Source organism: Ailuropoda melanoleuca, chromosome X, assembly GCF_002007445.2.
Source record: "Ailuropoda melanoleuca isolate Jingjing chromosome X, ASM200744v2, whole genome shotgun sequence".
In the NCBI taxonomy this organism is placed as follows: domain Eukaryota; kingdom Metazoa; phylum Chordata; class Mammalia; order Carnivora; family Ursidae; genus Ailuropoda; species Ailuropoda melanoleuca.
Window position 1 is genome coordinate 73,838,467 of NC_048238.1, and position 24,797 is coordinate 73,863,263.

General features: G+C 38.4%; 1 protein-coding gene across 1 annotated transcript in view; it reads left to right on the plus strand.

Moving 5' to 3' along the window:
• The first annotated feature begins 699 nt into the window (after positions 1–699).
• Positions 700–24,797, plus strand: part of RNF128 (ring finger protein 128) — a 94,141-nt gene continuing 70,043 nt past the window's right edge. The window contains exon 1 of the mRNA XM_011229123.3: positions 700–1,318. Coding sequence (XP_011227425.2) covers positions 913–1,318 — 406 coding nt within the window. The 5' untranslated portion in view covers positions 700–912. The remainder of the gene's footprint in view (positions 1,319–24,797) is intronic.

Sequence of the window (24,797 nt, forward strand, 5' to 3'; positions counted from 1 at the left end):
TACATATCAGTTACACTCCTGATTAAAAGCAGAGCTTACAATAAAGGAAGTGACGAAATAAATAAGTCTGTCTAGACATCTGAAAGCACCAGAATTAAAAATATTAAATATTCAAAATTAAACCTTGACCAATCTTTTGTTACAGTATAATACCTGGAACATAAAAATTAATGGAATGCAGCAGCTCAGGTATCGGGCAATCAACAAATATTTGAGTGTCTGCCATGGGCAAGGCACTGTACTTGAAAGGATCCCTAGCCACTGAAATATGTTTGCTTTTCAACGAATAAACAAGGTGGCAGAAGATATTCCTTGGGGAGCCTGTTAAGAAAAATTCCACAAAGAAATAAGAGGGGGGAGGCTATAAAATCAATTCTACTCCTACCATAGCAGTTAAACTTCTGGATCTTAACTCCTGGCTGAACTGGCTGATAGCATATTTCAGCAGGACTTGGAAAACCAGTTTGGTGTTTTAGATATTCTGAGAGAGGTGACTTTCTGCCTCGTCACGTGGGATTCCCAAGAGTCCAGTTCCTCATTCCGATCCACTCCATGTTTATGAAAGTGCATTAGCCGGCACATTAAAAAAAAAAATCTCAGTGCAGGAAGTCACCCAATCCTGATAAGTTGACATGTAGAATAAAGTTTATGGTGTTATTTATTGCTAAGGTAGTCCTGGTTAAAGGTTACGTGTGTACAGTTGGAGGAGGGGCAGACAAGGGAGAATGTAGATAACTAAAGTGAAATAGAGCTGATGTATTCAGAGCTTATGTTGCTAGAGGTGAGATCAGTTACCTACTTGCAACTGAAATTTCAAACTTCTGCTTAGCAGGGACCTGAGTGGACAAATGGTGACTGATAGTTGGAAATACCAGCAGACATCTTAAAGTTTTATGCTCAGATGAATGAGCAATGAACCAGGAGAATAAGTCCAGTTGTTTTCGGCTGCTTGTAATTTTTACCTTTTTATTTAAAATCACAGCGTCTTTTTCTATGAATGCTTATGTGACTGTGACTTATTACAATGAAACCAGCAACTACACTACAATAGAGAGGTGCGAATGCGGTGTTTATGGATTAGCTTCACCAGTGGCTAACGCTATGGGGGTGGTGAGCATCCCTAAGAACAGTAACTACCAAGCCTGTGACTACAACACTGAGTTTACTAATACTAACAGTCCGTGGATTGCGCTGATAGAAAGAGGTAATTGTACATTTTCAGAAAAAATTCAAGCAGCGGGCAGAAGAAACGCAGATGCTGTTGTGATTTTCAATGTTCCAGACACAGGCAACCAGACGATACAGATGGCAAATTTCGGTAAGTAATGACCAAGTCCCAAAGAGAGTTTATGTCTTTGTTTATCTTAAAATGCTATTTCTATCTAGAATTACTCTAGGATCTGGCAATGACATTATAAAACGATTTACTTAAAAAATTTTTTGCCCAGCACTACTTGGGATCACTTTACTATTATAACTTAATATTTGTAATTAATGTGTTCCGAGGACAAAAGCAATTCATGGAGTGATCCCTATTTTCTTTCACGATTTTCTTAGTTTGTTCATTTGCTCACTGTTTCTTATGTAACTGCTTTTGAAGAAAATGTACCTGACCTCAACATTAAAGAAAACATAAATATTTTAATTCCATTTTCAATTTGTGCTTTTCAGTTTGATTTTTTGTTAAGCAGAAAGGATTGTACGGATTCAAGTATGCAGTAACTACAAAACTGATTAATTATTATGAGTAAACAATAGCATATTGTAAGTATGCAAAATGTTTACAGAAATGAGAATTCAACTATCTCCTGTGTGTGTACGAGATCTGAAACTGTTTGTGGGACTAATACATATAAAACTACTCTCTAAGAAAATTTTTACATTGGAAAAGGCACGGTAGAAATAGGATCACACTGAAATTTACACCAAAAGTAAAAGTTTCCCTTAGAAGTATTTACTTAGGACTTCATAAGTAAATATAATCATCTAATTTATTAACTTTATATTGGAATTTACTTCCAAGAATTACTGTTTTTATTTTATTTGTTTTGTAAAACAATGCCACTTTCCAAACAAATGGTGTTTAAACTAGTAAAGAAGTAGATTTCTTACTCAAATTTTCTATACTATGGGTGAAAATGGGTATTTTTTACCCCCGGACGGCTAAAGAAAAAAAAATGATAATAATTTCAAACAGGGTAAGAGCTGGAAGAACACAATAAAAGGATAATAATAGATTATCACCACCAAACTTGGCCCCTAAGGAAACTAATGTAAATTCAACACACTTCAGAATTGTAAAAGAAAGAAAATCAAACGTGTTAAGATTAGTAGCAATTGGAACATGCAGGTTGTACACGTGCAATATGGCAGCTTAGTACTAACGTGGAGAAGCAAGCTCCTTGTTTCTCTGGGTATCAAACCACCAGGTAAAGATGGTCTTTCAGCAGTACAAAGTATACAAACGTACAAAATTCCACTCGTTACCTTTTGTAACATATCCTGGACACTCCCAGAACTCAGGCATTCACACTTTTTTTCTTTTAAAGTTCAGAGAACTCCAGAAGCCTTCCCTGAGTGTTCCTACATTTTTACAGATGACTTTTATTTTTGTAGAAATAAAGAGAGACAGCCTTCTCATGAAAATCAGAAACTAAACTTGTTCTAAGGAACCTACTTCCCTAATGTTTCCACTTTGATTCTGAGTGCTCTAGGTTTCCTTTTGCAGGGACAATCACCTTGTTTTCACTCCCCTACTATATTTAAAGTCTAAAGCCCCAAACTAAATAGTAGATCGGTTTTCAAAACTTGCTTTACAACGTGCAGTAGAGGCCAACATCTAGCAGAATGTGGGTACCCAGCCACTGATTTTAAAAGATTTACCAGAGGTCACTTAAAGTAATTCCCACCAAAAGGCATGCACACAGTCATCTGAACGTCTGACTCCAAGCAGAGTATTAAAAACAAGGCAGTTAACTTTAGCATTCAATAAGTACTTCCTGAGTACTCAAGGATCAAAAATATTTTTATTTTAATTTTTTAATTTTTTTATAATTTTTATTTTGTTATATTAGTCACCATACAGTACATCCCAGTTTTTGATGCAATGTTCCATGATTCATTATTTGCATATAACACCCAGTGCACCATGCAATACATGCCCTCCTTAATACCCATCACCGGCCTATCCCAATCCCCCACCCCCGCCCCTCTGAAGCCCTCAGTTTGTTTCCCACAGTCCACAGTCTCTCATGGTTCATTCCCCCTTCTGTTTACTGCCCCCCTTCATTCTTCCCTTCCTTCTCCTACAGATCTTCCCTATTTCTTATGCTCCACAAATGAGTGAAACCATATGATAATTGTCTTTCTCTGCTTGACTTATTTCACTTAGCATACTCTCCTCCAGTCCCGTCCATGCTGCTGCCTGTTGGGTAATCGTTCTTTCTGATGGCTGAGTCATATTCCATTGTATATATGGACCACAGCTTCTTAATCCAGTCCTCTGTTGAAGGGCATCTCGGTTCCTTCCACGATTTAGCTATTGTGGACAATGCTGCTATGAACATTGGGGTGCATATGGCCCTTCTCTTCACTACGTCTGTATCTTTGGGGTAAATACCTACTAGTGCAATGGCTGGATCATAGGGTAGCTCTATTTTTAACTTTTTGAGGGACCTCCACACTGTTTTCCAGAGTGGCTGTACCAACTTGCATTCCCACCAACAGTGTAAGAGGGATCCCCTTTCTCCACATCCTCTCCAACATTTGTTGTTTCTTGCCTTGTCAATTTTTGCCATTCTAACTGGCGTAAGGTGGTATCTCAATGTGGTTTTGATTTCAGTCTCCCTGATGTCTAATGATTTTGAACGTTTTTTCATGTTGTCTGTTAGCCATTTGTATGTCTTCATTGGAAAAGTGTCTATTCATATCTTCTGCCCATTTTTTGATTTGATTATTTGTTTCCCGTGTATTGCGTTTGAGAAGTTCTTTGTTGATCTTGGATACTAATCTTTTACCTGTAGTGTCATTTGCAAATATCTTCTCCCATTCCATGGGCTGCCTCTTAGTTGGATTTCTAAATCAATATTATCCCTAAGTGGGGAAGACTGACCTGAAGCTAGAGCAATAATTGGTAAAGAAACAATAGTCACTCATGTTAGCCAGGATGGGAGATGTTTCATCATTTTTGTGGGTTGGACACTGTTCATATTTTGACTATGTTCAGACATGATTATGGAGTGGTCTTATTTTTGTCCTGATCCGTCATGATCGCAGAGCTACCTTCCCTAATGTTGATGTTCTGTAAGACTATTTATGTTCAACAAGAAAACACCAAGGCCCAATTGAGAGTGGCAGGCTGGGTCCCAGATGTCAGGGGCTGCTTGTCCCTTTCTCACTGACAACACACTATGCCCTTGCCTTACTGTGGTACAAATACATTCTCCTCCTTCTGCCTACCACCACCACCATTTTATATTTCTGGGCCTCCTCATCCCCACTAGGCTGCCTTCAAGGTCCCCAACAAGCATAAAGGATGCCCCTGCACTCCTTGCTCTCATGGTTTCAAGATGTGGGCACAGAGTGTCCTTAGTCTATTTATAGCCTCCCTGGTAGCAAGCTTCTTTTTTCTGAAGGGGGCAATTTGGTCTGAGAAGAGCTTCCACTGAGGAGGAATAATGGCTAGCCTAATGCTTGGAGGTGAACCTTTAATTCAACATTGCCCAATTTGCAGTCTATTTTGACTTCGCCCTCTGATGGTGTTGGGAACAGGAGGATATGCTTATGGTATCCTTAAGTAATGACACAACGTCTTAACAACCCTTCACAATTGTTTCAGACATCCATCCCGTTCTGTCCCAGACATGCAAGAAAAATCAAAAGGCCTGTTATTAAAGTCTAAAAGTTGGAGCCTGTTAAGTACTTTACTGGATAAGCAAACAGGTCCTGAAAGTGAACGATGCTATTAATAGATAAATTGCCTTAAGAAATGCTTAGGCTTGAATGCAGTTTATTTTAGCCAAGTCAATAATCTGGATGGGATAAAATGGTTCTTATATTTTTATCATTTTGCCTGTGTTGAATGAAGGGGATTTCAGGGTAAGGTTTACAGGATTTCAGAATCCCCCAAACTCATCAACTCCAGAGCAAGTAAGTGCAGGGAAAGGAAGGGTTTAATCAGAGCAGCAAATGCAAATGCAAAATGTTTTGGGAAAATGTCTTTAGAAATGAAAGAGGAAATAAAAACATAGTATATAAATGGAGAAAATAATTAAAAACTTCACTAAGGTTAGACTTAGATATACACATAAAGAACTTAATTCAAGAAAAGTAATCAGTTCCACTTCAAAGGAATATCAGATCTGTCTAGTTGTATTCATCTTCAAGACTTTATCCTCAGAACATTGCAATAACTTCCTAACTGATTTTGCTTCTCTTGTCCTCTTCCAGGCCACTCCCTACACTGAAGCCAAAGTGACTTTTGAGAAAAGATAAGTCACACCTTGTCTAAAATCTTTTCGTAGCTTCCCATGGCACTTAGAGTAAATTCAAACTCCTTCCCATGTCCTTACCTAGCCCTGAACCACCTGCTCCAGCCTACCACTCTGACCTCATCTCCGCTAACCTCCCTGCCTCCTCACCGCCACAGCTCCCCACCCCCGCCACTCACTCAGCTCTAGCCACACTGGCTTCCTTTCAGTCCCTCCATTTCACTAAACTCTTCCCTGCCCTTGAGCCTGGAAGTACTTGATACCTTCCCCTTCTTCACTCCTACATCTCATTAAACCTAATGTCCTATTGATTTGACTCCAAGCATTACTTTTTTTAAAGTCTTTATTTTATTCCAGTTAGTTAACATACAGTGTAATATGAGTTGCAGGTGTAGACACAGTGCTTCAACACTTCCATTTATCACCCAGTGCTCATCACAGTGCCCTCCTTAATCCTCATCTCCTATTTCACCCATCCCCCCACCGCCACCCGTCTGGGAACCATCAGTTTGTTCTCTAGAGTTAAGAGTCTATTTTTTTGGTTTCTCTCTCACTCTCTCTTTTTCTTGGCTTGTTTGTTTTGTTTCTTAAATTCCACATATGAGTGAAATCATGTGGTATTGTCTTTGTCTGACTTATTTTGCTTAGCATTATACTCTCTAGCTCCATTCATGTTGTTGCAAATGGCAAGATTTCCTTCTTTTTATGGCTGAATAATATTCTATTGTATATATGTGTATGTATATATACCACAACTTCTTTATCCATTCTTCTACCAATAAACACTTGGGCTGCTTCCATAATTTGGCTATTGTAAATAACGTTGCTATAGACATTGGGGTGCATGCATCCCTTTGAATTAGTGTTCTTGTATTCCTTGGGGAAATACCCAGTAGTGCAATTATTGGATCATAGGGTAGTTCTATTTTTAACTTTTTGAGAATCTTCCGTACTGTTTTCCACAGTGGCTGCCCCAGTTTGCACTCCCCTCAACAGTGCAAGAGGGGTTTCCCTTCTTCTACATCCTCACCAATACTTGCTGTTTCTTGTGTTGTTGATTTTAGCCATTCTGACAGGTGTGAGGTGATATCTCATTTAGTTTTGATTTGCGTTTCCCTGATGATGAGTGGTGATGAGCATGTTTTCATATGTCTATTGGCCATCTGGATGTCTTCTTGGAGAAATGTCTGTTCATGTGTTCTGCCTACTTTTATTGGATTATTTGTTTTTTGGGTGTTGAGTTGTATAAGTGCTTATATATTTTGGATACTAACCCTTTAACACTTATATCATTTGCAAATGTCTTCTCCCATTCAGTAGGTTGCCTTTTAGTTTAGCTGATTGTTTCCTTCACTACGCAGAAGCTTTTTATTTTGATGCAGTCCCAATAGTTCATTTTTGCTTTTCTTTCCCTTGCCTTGGGAGACATATCTAGTAAGAAATTGCTACAGCAGTTGTCAGAGAAGTTACTGCCTATGTTCTCTTCTACGACTTTTATGATTTCAGGTCTCACATTTAGATCTTTAATACATTATGAATTTATTTTTCTGTATGGTGTAAGAAAGTGGTCCAGTTTCATTGTTTTGCATGTTGCTGTCCAGTTTTCCCAAACCATTTGTTGAAGAGACTTTTTCCCTTAGGATATTCTTTCCTGCTTTGTTGAAGATCAATTGACCATACAGTTGTGGGTTCATTTCTGGGTTTTCTATTCTGTTCCATTGATCTATGTGTCTGTTTTTGTACCAGTACCATACTGTTTTGATGACTACAGCTTTGTAATATAACCTGAGGTCTGGAATTGTGATGCTTCCAGCTTTGTTTGCTTTTCTCAAGTTTGCTTTGGCCATTCAGGTTTTTTTGTGGTTCCATACAAATTTTAGGATTATTTGTTCTAGTTCTGTGAAAAATGCTGTTGGTATTTTGATAGGGATTGTATAAAATCTGTAAATTGCTTTGTGTAGTACATTTTAGCAATATTTGTCCTTCCAATCCATGAGTATGGAAAGTCCATTTCTTTGTGTCATCTTCAATTTCTTTCATCAGTGTTTTAAAGTTTTCAGAGTACAGATCTTTGGGTTCTGTAGGTTTATTCCTCTTCAGATAGGTTTATTCCTAGGTATCTTATTATTTGGGGTGTAATTATAAATGAGATTAATTACTTAATTTCTCTTTCTGCTGCTTCATTATTGGTGCATAGAAATGCAACAGGGGCGCCTGGGTGGCACAGCGGTTAAGCGTCTGCCTTCGGCTCAGGGAGTGATCCCGGCGTTATGGGATCGAGCCCCACGTCAGGCTCTTCTGCTATGAGCCTGCTTCTTCCTCTCCCACTCCCCCTGCTTGTGTTCCCTCTCTCACTGGCTGTCTCTATCTCTGTCGAATAAATAAATAAATAAATCTTTAAAAAAAAAAAGAAATGCAACAGATTTCTGTATGTTGATTTTGTATCCTACGACTTTACTGATTTGTGTATCAGTTCTATCAATTTTTTGGTGGAGTCTTTCAGGTTTTCTATGTATAGTATCATGTCATCGGCAAATAGTGAAAGTTTGACTTCTTCCTTAACGATTTGGATGCCTTTTATTTCTTTTTGTTGTCTGATTGCTGAGGCTAGGACTTCCAGTGCTATGTCGAACAAAAGTGGTGAGAGTGGACATCCTTATTGTGTTCCTGACCTTAGGGGAAAATCTCTCAGTTTTTTCCCCATTAAGGATGATGTTAGCTGTGGGTTTTTCATATAGCCTTTATTATGTTGAGGTATGTTCCCTCTAAACCTATTTTATTGGGGCACCTGGATGGCTCAGTTGGTTGAGTGTCTGACTCTTGGTTTTAGCTCTGGTCGTGAGCTCATGGTCATGGGATCAAGCTCCCAAGTCGGGCTCCCTGCTCAGCAGGGAGTCTGCTTGAGTATTCTCTCCCTCTGCCCTTCCCCCAACTTGCGCTCTTTCTCTCTCTCTCCCTAAAATAAACAAATCTTTAATAAAAAATAAAAAATAAACCTACTTTGTTGAGGGTTTTTATCATGCATGGATGTTGTACCTTGTCAAATGATTTTTCTGTGTCTATTGAAATGATCAGGTGGTTCTTTATCCTTTCTCTTATTGATGTGATGTATCACATCAATTGATTTGCAAACATTGAACCACACTTGCATTGCAGGAATAAATCCCACTTGATCATGGTGAATGATATTTTTAATATATTGTTGAATTCAGTTTGCTATCATTTGGCTGAGAATTTTTACATCTATGTTCATCAGGGATATTGGCCCATAGTTCTCTTTTTCAGTCATGTCTTTATCTGGTTTTGTAACCAGGGCAATGCTGGCCTCATATAATGAATTTGGAAGTTTGCCTTCCTTTTCTATTTTTTGGAAGAGTTTAAGAATAGGTATTAGTTTTTCTTTACCTGTTTGGTAGAATTTACCTGTGAAGCCATCTGGTCCTGCACTTTTGTTTGTTAGGTGTTTTTTGATTACTGACTCAATTTCTTTCTTTCTTTTTTAAAGACTGTATTTATTTGAAAGAGAAAGAGAGTGCATGAGCAGGGGCAGAGAGAGAGGAAGAAGCAGACTCCCCTGCTCAGCAGGGAGCCTGATGCAGGACTTAATCCCAGGACCCTGGGATCATGTCCTGAGCCAAAGGCAGATGCTTAACCGACTGAACCACCCAGGCATCCCCCAAAACTAAAATGATTCTAATGCAACCAGTTTGGCACCAGAAGACAATAAAGACAAATATGAAGGATTATTTCCAGATGGCTTTGGTTAAACCACATGTATATAATTTGGGAGGGCTTTTTAAAATACTGTTTAGCCTTCTTTTTTATTATCATGTATAATTAGCCAGCATATAGTACATCATTAGTTTCTGATGTAGTGTTCTACGATTTATTAGTTGCATATAGCAACCAGTGCTCATCACCACACGTGCCCTCCTTAATACCCATCACCCAGCTACCACATCCCCCCACCCCCCTCCCTCCTGTAACCCTCAGTTTGTTTCCCAGAGTCCAGAGTCTCTCACGGTTCATCTCCTGTCTGATTTCTTCCCATTCAGTTTTCCCACCCTTCCGCTATGGCCCTCCATGCTATTCCTTATGTTCCACATATGAGTGAAACCATATGATAATTGACTGACTCAATTTCTTTGCCAGTTATCAATCTGTTCAAATTTTCTATTTCTTCCTGTTTCAGTTTTGGTATATATGTTCTTAGGAATTGTCCAATTTGTTGGCATATAGTTTTTCATAATATTCTCTTATTAATGTTTGTATTTCTGTGGCATTGGTTGTTATTTCTCCTCTCTTGTTTGTAATTTTATTTATTTGAGTCCTTTCTCTTTTTTTCTTGATAAGTCTGGCTAGAGGTCTATCAATTTTATTTATTTTTTTCCAAGGACCAGCTCCTGGTTTCACTGATCTGTTTTTTGTTTGTCTGTTTGTTTGTTGTTTTAGTTTCTATATAATTTACTTCTGCTCTCATCTTAATTATTTCTATTCTTCTGCTGGTTTTAAGTTTTGTTCATTATTCATTTTCTAGCTCCTTTAGATGTAAGGTTAGGTTGTTTATTTGAGATTTTTCTTGCTTCTTAAGGTAGGCCTGTATTGCTATAAACTTCCCTCTTCCCTTCCACTTTTGCTGCATCCCAGAGGTTTTGGACTGTTGTGTTTTCATTTTCATTTGTTTCCACATATTTTTTTTTTTACTTCTTTGAGTTCCTGGTTGACCCATTCACTATTTTGTAGCATGTTATTTAACCTCCATGTATTTGTAGTCTTTCCAGATCTTTTCTTGTGGATGACTTCTAGTTTTATAGCACTGTGGCCATAAAAGATGCATGGTATGACTTCGATCTTCTTGAATTTGTTGAGACTGGTTTTGTGGCCTAATATGTGATCAAAATGTCTCTTATTTCAGGCAGTCTCCCTCAACCACAGTATTTCCCGTCAAACCCTGCTGCTCATTTCTGTTTAAATGTCTTGTGATGTGTAATTATTTTGTTATTTGTTTGTTATCTGCTTCTCCCACTTGATTGTAAGTTCCAGGAGGGCAGAAACAATGTCTGTCGTGCTTGCCATTGTATCCATTGTACTGAGCATAACTCATGGTCTTCACTAGTTGTTGAATAATCAAAGTTTAAGAAACTAGAAAGCAATTTCCTTTTATGTATGAAAACATGGGAAAATTTAAGTGAAATTGATTAGGTGAATTCAGCAAACTATTGCATTTTTAAATTGTTTTTATTTTTACCTACACAAGTAGTACTTTCTTCTTTCAAAAAAACCACTAGAGATTAAAGTCCCCCTTGATTTCCACCCCCAATCTCAGTCCTCTCCCAAGAAATAACCATTGCTATTCATCCAGTAGGTAAACTTTCAGACTTTTCTATCGATTTTCATATATATGTATATATATATATGTATATATATATATATATATGGCCTATAGAAAATAAGTCAACTTGTGTTTTATTTCTAACTTTGATGAAGTTATTCTGCAGCTTGCTTTTATTACTCAACTGTAGGACTTGGGTCTATTTCCATGTCAATACATTTATAGTTAGATCTAATTAATTCATTTAACTATTGCATAATATTTCATAGTGTGTACCCACACATAATTTTCTTAACCACTCCCTTATTAATGAACACTTAGGTTGTTTTAAACTCTGCTCTTTTACTTCAATGAGCATAATTATTGCTGATACCTAAGGAAGCTATTAACATTGAACTTGCATCATTATTGATGTGGATCTTGCCTCTGACCACATTGTTGAACTCATTAATTTGAATAGTTTGACAATTGATTATCTTGAATTTTCAAGATAAATGAAAATTCTCTCCACAAAGTTTTGCCTCATCTTTTATATTAATTATATCTCTTAATTCTTTCCAGTGGTCTTATTCCATTGTCTAGGGCTCTAGTAGTGATAATAGTGTATATCCATCCTTGACTTGATCCTGATTTTACTAACAAATGTTCCCACTGTTACACTATTAAGTTTGTTGTTTGATAGAAGTTTCTGGGAGATGCCCTTTATCAAGTTTCAGGACTTTGGTAAGGCTTCTGAATCTTGTTATTCTTATTGACAAGCTAGAATATAAATACATATGTATATTGATACATCTATGTGTAGATCAATGTAGATACAGATCAGATATATTCACTATTGTAGAATATGACCCAAAGGAAAATCCAATCGTTTACAGTCCGCTTAGGGTAAATAATAAAGTGATACTATGAAATAATAAGTAAAAGGAACAGTTTTGTTTTTCCTTTTTTTCAGACATAATTTTATTTGTACCTTGAATTAAAGTGTTGAAAACATTTTTGTTGCTTACACATATGACTCTGAGTGTCAAGTTGTAAGACACAAAATGTAAAAGCCTTTTGACGAATTAGAAAAATTGTTTATTAAAACAAGATAAAGTGAACAGTAGTGAATAATAAATGTAGAAACAGATGTAAAATAGAAAAACATGGGCAAAAAAAGACAGGTTTATTCACAAAATATTTGACAGTCACATTGTACCACAAGTTAAATAAAGAATGACACAGGGGCGCCTGAGTGGTGTAGTCAGTTAAGCGTCTTACTCTTGGTTTCGGCTCAGGTCATGATCTCAGGGGAGTCTGCTTGGGCTCTCTCCTCTCTCCCTCTGCCCATTTCTCTCTCTCTCAAGTAAGTAAATATATCTTTCAAAAAATGCTCTTTAAAAAAATAATGACGCAGTTATTTTAAAAACTGGTTTGATCATGAGATGTACTAACAAATACATAACATGTTAGGTCTGGAAAATACCTCAGCTATGCTTGGAATTCATGAAACTGCAAACATCACAAGCCTTAATTTAACCTAGCTTACAGTAACAGGATTGTGGTACCTCTCTCTCATATATCTCTCTCTGTCTCTCTTCCCTCCTCTGCCTCCATAGAAGCACATACATACATAATTACATAAGAGTTTACCTTTTTATGGGGAAGACAAGGGTACAGTGTCTCTGGATGCTGGTTTCAGGGGGGAAAAATGAGTCAATTCATTATGAGGTCTTTAAAGTATATTTTATCTCCCTTTTCTCCATTTTAAAATCAAGACATATTTTGTAAGAGTAATTTGTTCATTAACAAATTCTTTGCTTAACTCTTGGCCTCTTCCTCTGAAGCTTTTAATGTTTATTTATTATATTATGATTTGCTGCCAGGACATTGATTTTCCCCAACATTACCGATAATTATTACGTGTGTGTGTGTGTGTGTGTGTGTGTGAATACACTCAGAGAAATGCCTGAGTGGGATTGTACAAATACGCTAGTTCCTCTTAAGAACTCTCTCCCTCTCTTTTCAGCAATCCATGGTTCCTAATTCCTCTTACCCCAACTACCCCTCTCCTGTTACTAAAGCCTACCTTCCCGAGGCAGCAAGGACTTCAGGTAAATCAATCCTACCCATTTCCATCTAAACTCGCAAATCCTATGTCCTACTCATTTACGGAATGGTTAGATATGCAGGAACTGGTTTGATCAAGTATCCAGGAGGGAACTTCACTCGTTGCCCCTGGAAACAACATGATTTTTGTGAACAAACCCGATTTCCAACTGGTGATAATAGCAGGACCTTTGGCAGAACCATGCAACACTAAAGTTGAGGAAATTGGATGTTAGAGAATCGTTCATCACATCATGCCAGCAACAACCTATTCCACCCACACTCAGGACCTGCCACGATCACATAAGTGTTTAAAATTATAATAATGTTAGTTATGACTTTTTGGATTTTTAGATGTATATCATATTTTTATCCAAATTTTTAATAACATATTCTCAGCATGACCTTCTAATGACTTCACCATGCAATGATAGTGACACCATGTGGTCAAATAAACCAGTCTCTGGCAAAAATCAATAAATAACATTGGCATCTCCTTGGTGGGCAGTACAAATAAAGAGAGATGAAAATTTGCTTAATAATTCACTTGCTTCCCATTTCCATTTTAAATGACTATCTCCCAGTATCATTATTCCTAATAAGTGGAGCTCTTTTTTCTTCCAATATTGCACCTAATTCCTATTAAAATCTGTTTTCGTTTGCCCTTTATGGAGGCAACTGGTAATAGTATTTTATTAGCTATGTACCAAGTTTTCTTCTAAGTGTAATCATCTCAGCAACTCCATGAGATACATAGTGTTAGTATCTCCATTTTATATATAAGGAAACTGAGGCATAGAAAAGTGAGTTAACTTCCCCATGGTCATGCAGCCCATAGGTTGCAAAATGAGGGTCTGGACCCTAATATCCTGACTCTAGAGTCTGTGATCTCATTTAGTACACGATACTTCCTCTCTAGTGAGCATATCCTATGCAAGGCCCTGTACAAAAATGGCAAAAAACATGATCAATGCCCTGGAGGAGGAAAATGTAGTAAGAAGAACTGACATGTATAAAATTTGTAGAAGGCAACATATGACACTATAATCGAAGTGTTAAGGGGCGCCTGAGTGGCTCATTCAGTTAAGTGGCTGCCTTCAGCTCGGGTCATGATTCAAGGGTCCTGGGATCAAGTCCCACGCCAGGCTCCCTGCTCAGTGGGGAGCCTGCTTCTGTCTCTGCCTGCCGCTCACGCTGTTCGTGCTCTCTCTCTCTTTGACAAATAAATAAATAAAAATCTTAAAAAAAAAAAAGAAGCAGCATTAATGTTATTGGAGTTGAAGCAATTAAGAAATTATGAGGTCACAGCCATTGCACTGCTGGGTGTTTACCCCAAAGATACAGACGTAGTAAAGAGAAGGGCCATATGCACCCCAATGTTCATAGCTGCATTGTCCACAATAGCCAAATCATGGAAGGAGCCGAGATGCTCTTCAACAGATGACTGGATTAAGAAGCTGTGGTCCATATATACAATGGAATATTACTCAGCTATCAGAAAGAACGAATTCTCAACATTTGCTGCAACATGGACGGCACTGGAGGAGATAATGCTAAGTGAAATAAGTCAAGCAGAGAAAGACAATTATCATATGATTTCTCTCATCTATGGAACATAAGAACTAGGAGGATCGGTAGGGGAAGAAAGGGATAAAGAAAAGGGGGGTAATCAGAAGGGGGAATGAAACATGAGAGACTATGGACTATGAGAAACAAACTGAAGACTTCAGAGGGGAGGGGGTGGGGGAATGGGATAGACTGGTGATGGGTAGTAAGGAGGGCACGTATTGCATGGTGCACTGGGTGTTATACGCAACTAATGAAGCATCAAACTTTACATCGGAATCCGGGGATGTACTGTATGGTGATTAACATAATATAATTAAAAAAATCATTAAAAAAAAAGAAATTATGAGGTCAGGGTATTGGACGGGTCATCAGCATGGATGTTAAAGTTAGAGAAGATGTTAGCACAGAAGTCAAAGATCAGTAGTGGGCATATTAAAAGGACGAGTGCTCTCTCTCTCTCAAATAAATAAATAATAAATAAATAAAATTTTGTTTTAATAAACAAGGAGAGCAACAGGGTAGGCCATCAGAAAATGGGGCATTTCCGTTAGGGTTTCAGAAGTTCAGCAGATAATGATAACAGCCAGAATATGGCCATGGCAGTGGGGTGACTGAACTGGAAAGGAGGTCAAGTTCCCTGAAGTTGGATCACAGTGAGTCCAGAGTATTGGGTGATGGAAGGACTTAAGGTAGAAAGGATGACTGTGATGCAAATGACAGTCTTCATATATGCAGGCGAATGCCTGGGGTGTTGGTCCATGACTAAACAGGCCAGGAAGACATAGAAGGTGGTCAAACCAAGTGCCATGAATCCCTTGACTACCCACGAGTCTCCAGGAAACTGGGGATTTATTCATGAGGGTGAGGGGACAGTGGTCTGGAACCCACGTGGGAGTAAGAAAACCCCGTATAGCCCTGAAATATGTGGGGTACAGAAGGATAAGCTGCCTCTACTGAAAGTAACTGAAGAAGTGGTATCTTCAGGGCAGGAAGATAGGTCGGGGACCACAGAGAAACGGCATAAGCCTTCATATAACCCTCACTGAAGAGATATGAGAAAACTGTACCTGTGAAGCATGTGTAAGGGAGCCAGAGATCTTGAAGATACAGTTTAAACTTCCAGGAGGGGAGCAGTGGAAGAAGAACAAGCAGTATAGAGAGGGGAGAACAGGACTGAATATGAACGAAATTAGCTTCCAACTGGGCTAATAACTAAGGATGGCAGGAATATGAGACCAGGGGGCATACAGTGTAAAGGTTTCAAACTAAATTCTGGAATCAAGGTATCTCAAACAAGTCCAGGACTTGGGGGAGCAGTGTAGAAGGCTGGCAGTGCACACAGAAGGTAAGAGAATGATTCACAAGAGAGCAGGCACTCTTGGAGGAGCTGAGAAGGGCAGAGCTGAATATGGCAGAGATAAAAAAAAAATATGAGAGAATTTAGACCAGAAGGGTCCCAGAGCTGTGGCTGCAGATTACAAGGGCGAGGGAGGGGTGTGTTTATGCTTGGGCAGGGAGGGGGAATACAGTGGAAGGTTAGCAGGTGCTGAATGGACTGAATGTCAAACTAACCAGCCGGAAGGTTCCAAATGGAACTGCTTTAACATCTGAAATCAGGTACAAGTTGGGGCTTGAGTTGAATGTTACCTGAATATCTGGAGGATGTTGCATAAAAATGGGAAATCATTATAAAGAAGGAGCACACGACAAATTCTTTCAGGCCATTTTAATCAATCAAATATCCTGGGAAATGATCTGTTTGTTATGACTAATGCTAATTACCTATCTCTGCATTGAGGAGATTAGGATTTTAGTAAAAACTGATAGAAACCTAGTCAAGGCCTTAGGATGTCAAAATTGCAATCATTAAATGCCTGGATGCCCTGCATTCCAGAATTGAATTAAATCCAATCTACATTTGCTTGTGTATATTTTTAGCTTTTAAATGGAAATGGAAATTGAGTTCTTTTCCTCAAAGCAGTCGATTCAGCAGAGGAGGAGAAGGAGGAGGAGGAGTGTATAATCAGTCAAATAGGATGTTTGACATTATTTTAGCTCTAAAAATGTCTACATGGACCAAATAACCATTTTTCAAAATAATTTTTCACTGATTATTTTTTATTAGCCTCCTGCAGGATATAACCAGCATTTAAATGCTCAGTAACTTATACATGGTAAGATTAGCTACAGTTGGAGGCCACAGGGGTTGATTCTGAGGAATTTAGGACCATTCCAAACGTAGAGGCAAATGCTCTTTAAAAAAAAAATTAGTCTTGTCAAAAAGCCAGAAGATACAGAAAGGCCGTATTTACCAAAGGGCTCTGTGGAGAATTTTTGGAACAGAGCTCAGATGGAGAGAAGGCTAAGTTGCATTTTGACTAAAGGAAGATGTATAGTTTCTCTGACAGTTTCACAAACATATCCTTTCTCCCCTGAAAACTGCAGCCCTTTGGCTCCACAAGAGGAATTCAAGAAGGCCTAAAGAGAAAGACGAGGGCTCTAACCTAATGCATATTACTCCATGATACCTGAGGTTAAACCCTAGCTAGCGTTGGAAACTCTGGGGAGCTATTTGTTCTTGTTTACATAGCCATAGCCTGGGCCCAGGGAAGCTCTGTAGCAGTAAGCTCTATGGGAATAACATGGGAATAAAATAAGACATAAAAATGTGGGGTTTTTTTTCATCTAAAAAGCAGGGGGCTTACTTACCCACTCAACAAATATTTACTGAGGGCCAACTATGTGTCCTGCCTTGCCACATTTTACATTTCATAGTTCTCTCTAAGCCCTCTAGCATACAACGTGGGTTTAACAAGAAGCAGTGGAATGTGGTAGTGATTCAGGGCAAGGGCTTTGTAAGGAGATGGATCTGGGTTTGAATAGCAGACCTACTATTTGTTTTCTAGCTGTGTGATCTTGGACAAGTTATTAACCTCTCTGGATTCCAGTCTTCTCAGTTCAGACATCTCATCTGTAAAATGGGAATACTACAGTACTACTTTACCGAGTGGTGGTAAAGACTAAATGAAATAGCACACGTAGGGGCTTCTGGGTGGCTCAGTCGATTAAGCATCTGCATTCAGCTCAGGTCATGATCCCAAGGTCCTGGGATCGAGCCTCGTATTGGGCTCCCTATTCAGGAGTGGAGTCTGCTTTTCCCTCTCCCTCTGCCCCCACCCCTGCACTTGTGTTCTCTCTCCCTCTGGTAAAGAAAGAAGGAAGGAAGGAAGGAAGGAAAGTAGGAAGGAAGGGCACATGGAAAGAAAGAAAGAAAGAAAGAAAGAAAGAAAGAAGAAAGAAAGAAAGAAAGAAAGAAAGAAAGAAAGAAAGAAAGAAAAAGAAAAGAAAGAGCACGTGTAAAGAAAGCAGCTAGCATGGTAGCTATTCTATAGTAGACACAAAAAATGGTGGTAGTAGTAAGATAATGCTGATGAAGGCATCCCCCTTCTTGGTTTATTCTACCTCTTCGTTGCTTGTCCATGTCTCTTTCTCACTTTAAAATCTTGGATGAAAGGTATGTCCTATTCAAAGCCTTTCCCAACTAACAGTTTACCTGATCTCTCCATTCTTTGGCACCTAGCCAACGTTGATAAACATGGGTCACGTTAATTTGCTTTTTGCCTATCTGTCCGTATTCTTATTATTTGTGTCCCTCCTGGATTCCTAACTATCTTAGACTAATAGATTCACAGAGCAAACATAAAAAAATATGTCTTCCATGTACATCACGAATCCCTTCAACTACTGTTCCATCTGGTGGCCATCCATTTACTACTTGAGCACCTTCGGCGACAGAGATCTCATCATCTCACCAGGCAGGCAACTCAGTTCATTGCTGGACAGCTTAAGTTTTCAGGAGGTTATTTTTCAAACTACACCAAAATGAACCTCCCTCTATCTTTTCACACGTTGTTCCTAGTTGTGCCCTCTTGAACAACATAGGACTAAATATAGGTTTAATTTAGGATCAATATAGGATTAAACTGTTCGCTACATGAAGTTGCCTTCTATTTGCTTTATATCATCCATTTAATTCTCAGTCAGTGGTATTGACTCTTTGGCTTTTTTACTAATGGCAAAGTTGAATGTCAATGTTTCTTACCGCTATAATCTTTTTTTTTCTTTCTGTCAATGGGGAGGGGGCATTGCCTTTGCCTTTTGAGAATGACTTCACTTTTTGAGTCTTGGAGAGGATTTGAGAGCCAGTCACTTGTGTGATGTGATTTGTTGTGTCCCAGGATTTCCCCTGCCCAACAAGATCCTCCTCCCTGTGATATCTGAAATTCCATCCATCATGAAAGCGGCATTCCTTTGGGTGTTAAAAAGCTCTAGGGTTTTTGAGGCCCTCTTTAAAAGGAATGTGCTCCTGGGAAAGGTAACATCTTCACCTTCACAACTGATACCCACAGTAGGGACTAAATCGTTGACAGTGACTTGAGAGCAAAGTATCGGATAGGATAAGACGTGACCTGGACGCAGTAGCAGAGTGCTGGAGGTCCAGGCACCTCGTCTCGTTCATCTCCAGGTACACAGCACTGAGCACAGCGACGAACACTGGGCCTTCAGTGATGAATGAATGAATGAACAAGGCTGCAAAGGGGAGTATATGCCCTTCCCAATAAATATTACCAACTTTCCGATTCTCTCTCTAGCCAATGGAGTGTGGTCACACCAGAAATTTTGGGGTTCCTCAGCTTGCTGACAGCCTTGCTGGCTATTAATGGTGTTCTTTTTCTATCAGCTCTCCCTGAAGCTATCTGGTGTCTCAGCTTCAGCTGGCAGCTGGGGACATGACTTCTTTGTTAGGCTGTTTCTATATAAAGCTCTGGCAATAGGAACTGCCTAGATTACCACCAGTGATTCACACACCTACACAGAGAGCTTACACCCGCACAGGGTCATGGAGTGAAGCAACCAGATTCCAGCACAGGCCTCATGTCGCTGCACAGTTCTGTGAAATTGACATCACTCTTTCACTGAGTTGTATGAGCTATTGTAGATGTAGCGATCTGCGTCATACTCTGTGAATTTGGGAAGAGTGTACTAAAACCCGCATCAATTCTCACCAGTGTTTGGTCTAAGTTAAAAATCTGGCATTGGCACTTAAAGGAGTGGGGAAATGATTAAGTGCCTTCAGAGAATAGAAACTCTTGTAAAAGCAATACATAAAAGCAACTATTTTCGGGCAAACAGTCTTTGCCTTCATTAAAGGACATCCAGCAGTGCTTCTCCTTGGCATGATTTTAGTAGCAATTCATTTGTGTTATTGTATTACTCTAAAATAATAAAGCTGCATTTTGTATTTTGTTAAAACTTTCAGAGTAAGGCCTGACAGAAAATCAATGAACTATGGAAGGGTATTTTTTTTAAATAGCTTTTTAGACATCTATAGTAATGTAATCAAAGCTGATGAAATATAGGACTCTGCTTCAAAGAACAATGGGAATGGTTTTAATTAATAGTCCAATTGCTTTTATGTAAATGAATATTTCCTAAGGCACTAGAAAAATTGGTTTTCTCATTCAAGGTAACTGTTCCCAGTGCAGAATTTAGAGACACCATGATTTCCCTTTCATCATAGAATGACTGCTAGCCTTTCTCCAAAATAACGAAATCTATGTTCTGTAATTCCAATTAAAGAACTTGCCAACTTCAAGCAAGTCTGATTTAGTAAAGTTCTACTCTATTTGCAAAATAATGTCATAATGAAAGTAGAGTTCTATTTTCTTTATTCTGTATGCTTGGACTGTACTTCTAGCAATGAAAACAAAGTTAAATCTAAAAGAATATCCACATTGTTTCCGAAAACTGTTTAAACTATTGGACATACTATTAATAGTTCTCTGAAGAAATACTTGTCCACAGCCCGTTAATCCTCACTCTATGAATACTTAAAATGTTAGTGAAGTGGTAAATACTGACAAAATGTGTCTCCTCCAAGCAGTAATACATTACAAATCTGGGACTTTAGGCTTCCGTTTAATGGCCTGTGCCCTTAGCCTGTAATTACATTTTAAAAACATGAAGTTGCAGTGTTTTGTGGGGTTTTTTTTTTACACTCATCTGGGACATTCTATGGTATAACTTCTTATGAGGATACTTCCATTTCTTTACAGTAAGACCTAAGATCTCGGAGAGAGTATATTCTCTAAGAATGTCTTCTGAAGTCACAATACCCGTTTGCACTTTAAACAAAGAAAACATTACTCAGAGTAGAGGGGTGATTCAAGATTTCTTTGCCTTCTGCCAAACAAGAGGGCAAAAACAGACAAATAAAAACTCTTACCCTTAATTACTGCATAGATGGTATTCTGATTTCTGAGAAGCTAAACAGTAAAGTACCATGTTCTACTGAAATATGAAAAAAATGTATAATCCCAATTTCTTTAAATATACTTGTTTTCCTGGCTGTACGCCAGTTTCACCCGTCTTTGACATGGCACTAACATCCATACCAGAAGGAAAGCAGTGAGAACTAACACAGCAAAAAGCAAATTTCTAGTGCTCCAAGCATTAGTTTTGCACCTGTTATTATTTAATAATGGTGTAAGCAACTGAGGACAATGTTTTAGAAAACTCAGAGAACAATGATTTAATTGAAAGCACTGACTGAAATAGTCCAGAAGAATTTTCAGTGTGATAAAATGAAAACCTTTTAGATTCCCAGGGGTGTGAGAAGCTGATCTTTGTGCCTTAGGGAGAAATTCATAAAGAAACTAGCCAGCTATATTCTGGCCAGTTCTATTTTTTGAGTGCCAGTTGGCGCTGGGGAGAGTAGAAACAATAGTCTCTCTAGATTCCGTGTAGTTTCAGGATTTGCTTCTTTTGAACCTATAAGCAGGAAAATGTGGTCAACTAAAATGTGGCTATGTGTACAATTTACACAACTGAGTTGTGTACAATCCCACTGACTGTAAAGGTTGTTGTCTGGAAGACAGTTGCTGGGTACTTGTTACTTTACCACAGGAAATGTTAAAAAATATTTTGATCCAAGAAAAATATATAAATAACTTTTGCTAAAGAAAACACTGAGTCTAATTCCCCAGTCTTCTTCATAAGTAAACCACCCACTTAATTTATGGGAATATTTACTGATTTACAAGATCGGACCTCAGATAAAACCACGGGGCTGAGGGTAGTAGATGGAAATGCATCTTTGCAAACCCTGCAAAAAATCTTGAATTCAAATTCACCTCCTCACAGCTGTCCTCTTGTGGCAGAATGACTGAGTTGGTTTATATAATAATGTAATAATTATACAATAATGTAATGATGGTAGAATTACTTAGTTGGTTTACATATTTATGGAGAGATTACCTGACAATAAAATTATTTCATTTCATAAAACACAGAGGATTTCCTAAGCACATAACAAAGTTTTGGTTTCTTTGCATCTGGATGGCATTTTAAATCTTCGTTTTGAAACTAAGTGAGCCAGATTTATCCATTCCAGAAAGACTTGTGAATTGATATTTATGGTTTATTCATTGCACGTAGTAGTTACAGGGGAATTCCTTTCCTCAACCCACTATACAACCAGATGACACAGCATTTTTCTGCTCCAACATTAGAAAGGCCCAGCAGAGGGCACGTTGAGCATTTTTATGCCTAATCCAAACACCTGGGTACTTAAGCATATTTAAATAGTAACATGCTATATTGGCATCTGAATCAAAGTTTCCAATGTCTTTTGACACCATATGGCAACTCTTTCAATTAAGAAAACACCAAGATACTCGGTTAGGCAAGGTCAGCCAAATAGATTTGAACAAAACAAAAATCAATCTAATTGATTACTTTAAAACCAAGCACCTTGAAGATGTAAATAAATTCCCGGAATAAATAAGACCCATGAGTCTATTGACTTTCTTTAGTGGTTACATGCTCACGGGGGTAAGGTGATATACAGAATATAAATATGCTAAGTTATGCCATTAATTTAATTATCTGAATGCAGCTAGTCCACTGGCACTGTTGAGATCTGAGGCTAACTGTCTTTGATCACTCATGCTACTTCAGAGTCACCTCTTATGGGTCTGAAGGGAATGCCTGAGTAAAACATAAAATGAAAATGCACTGAAGAAAGGATTTCAAAGCCAACCCCAAGTGTCTTTTGATCGTCTGTTGTTTTGTGTTATCTACATCACTGCTTCCCATCTACTAGTATCTATAATTGAGATCAAACTCAATTCTATTGTAGGAGACTGAGAAACAATGACCCTGAGAAAGCTATACATTCAAAATAATAATTCTGGTGTGTACCTAGCTTTAGGTGGAAAATGAATTTCAATGCAGAAAAGAAAAAAAATGATTTCAATATTTGAAGGAGAAAACCAGGAATGTAAGGATATTGTTTACGTTTTAAGAATATAATTCTTCTAGGGGTGCCTGGGTGGCTCAGTCGGTTAAGCATCCGACTCTGGATTTTGGCTCAGGTCATGATCTCAGAGTTGTGAGATCGAGCCCCATGTTGGGCTCTGTGCTGGGCATGGAGCCTGCTTAAGAGGCTCTCTCCCTCTCCCCTCCCCTGCAAAAAAGAATGTAATTCTTCTAATAAGGGAAAGATCATCAGAGCTTTTATAAATGACTACCATTTAAAGCATGAATGCCCTCTATTCCTAAACACTTGACAAATTACAATGAACCAGAAAGCTACTTATTGCAAGACAGGAAGCTACTTATTACATTTTCTCTACCTTTTTTTCTGCCTACACATCTCAAAATGTGAGAGAGGAATCCATCAAAATCCTAGAGGAGAACACAGGCAGCAACCTCTTTGACCTCGGCCACAGCAACTCTTACTAGATATGTCTCCAGAGGCAAAGGAAACAAAAGCAAAAGTGAACTATTGGGACTTCACCAAAATAAAAAGCTTCTGCACAGGGACAGAAACAATCAACAAAACTAAAAGGCAACCTATGGAATGGGAGAAGATATTTGCAAATCACCTATCAGATAAAGGGCTAGTATCCAAAATCTATAAAGAACTTCTCAAACTCAACATCCAAAACCCAAAAAATCCAGTCAAGAAATGGGCAGAAGATATGAACAGACATTTCTCCAAAGAAGACATACAAATGGCCAACAGACACATGAAAAGATGCTCAACATCACTAATCATCAGGGAAATGCAAATCAAAACTACAATGAGATATCACCTCACACTGGTCAGAATGGCTACAATTAACAAGTCAGGAAACAACAGATGTTGGTGAGGAGGTGGAGAAAGGGAAACCCTCTTGCACTGTTGGTGTGAATGCAAACTGGGGCAGCCACTCTGGAAAAAATTATGGAGGTTCCTCCAAAAGTTAAAAATAGAACTACCCTACCATCCAGCAATTACACTAGTAGGTATCATCCAAAGGACACAAAAATAGTAATTAGAAGGGGCACATGCAGCCCAGTGTTTATAGCAGTAATGTCCACAATAGCCAAAATGCGGAAAGGGCCCAGATGCCCATTGACTGATGAATGGGTAAAGAAGATGTGGTACATAGACAATGAAATATTACTCAGCCATCAAAAAGAATGAAATCTTGCCATTTTAAATGACGTGGATAGAACTAGAGGGTATTATGCTAAGCAAAATAAGTCAGTCAGAGAAAAACAAATACCATGTGATTTCACTCATATGTGGAATTTAAGAAACAAAACAGATGTTTTGTTTGAGGAGGGGAAGGGGAGGAAAAATAAAGTAAGATAAAAACAGAGAGGGAGGCAAGCCATAAGAGACTCTTAAAATTCTAGGGAACAAACTGAGGGTTGCTGGAGGGGAGGTGGGTGGGCGGATGGGGTAACTGGGTGATGGGCATTAAGGATGGAACTTTTGGGGATGAGCGCTAGGTGTTATATGCAACTGATGAACCACTAAATTCTACCCCTGAAACTACTAATACACTATACATTAACTACTTTGAATTTAAATCTAAAAAAATTTAAAAATGAAATATTACTCAACTCAGTTATCTCTTTTCCCATCACAGGATTTAAAATCTTGTTCTCCCCCCTTTCTATGTTAATAATCTTTGCCACAGTTAGTGTGGTATGTGTTTACACGACACTAAAATAAATAAAAGATCCTAGTTGAACAAAGCAACTGAATGTTCCACTTTTAATGGATTGTTTTGCTATTATGTAGATGAATCTGACTCTTGACTATCTCCTAATATCTATTCATCTGTACCTATATTCTCCTCCAAAAGTACATCATGCACTTGAAACAATGCTTCCTACTTGCAAATGCCAGCCCTGTCTTCTTCTGCCTTTGTATAATAATTGAAACGATAATAATTTTGGTCTATAGCCTACTTAATTCAAAG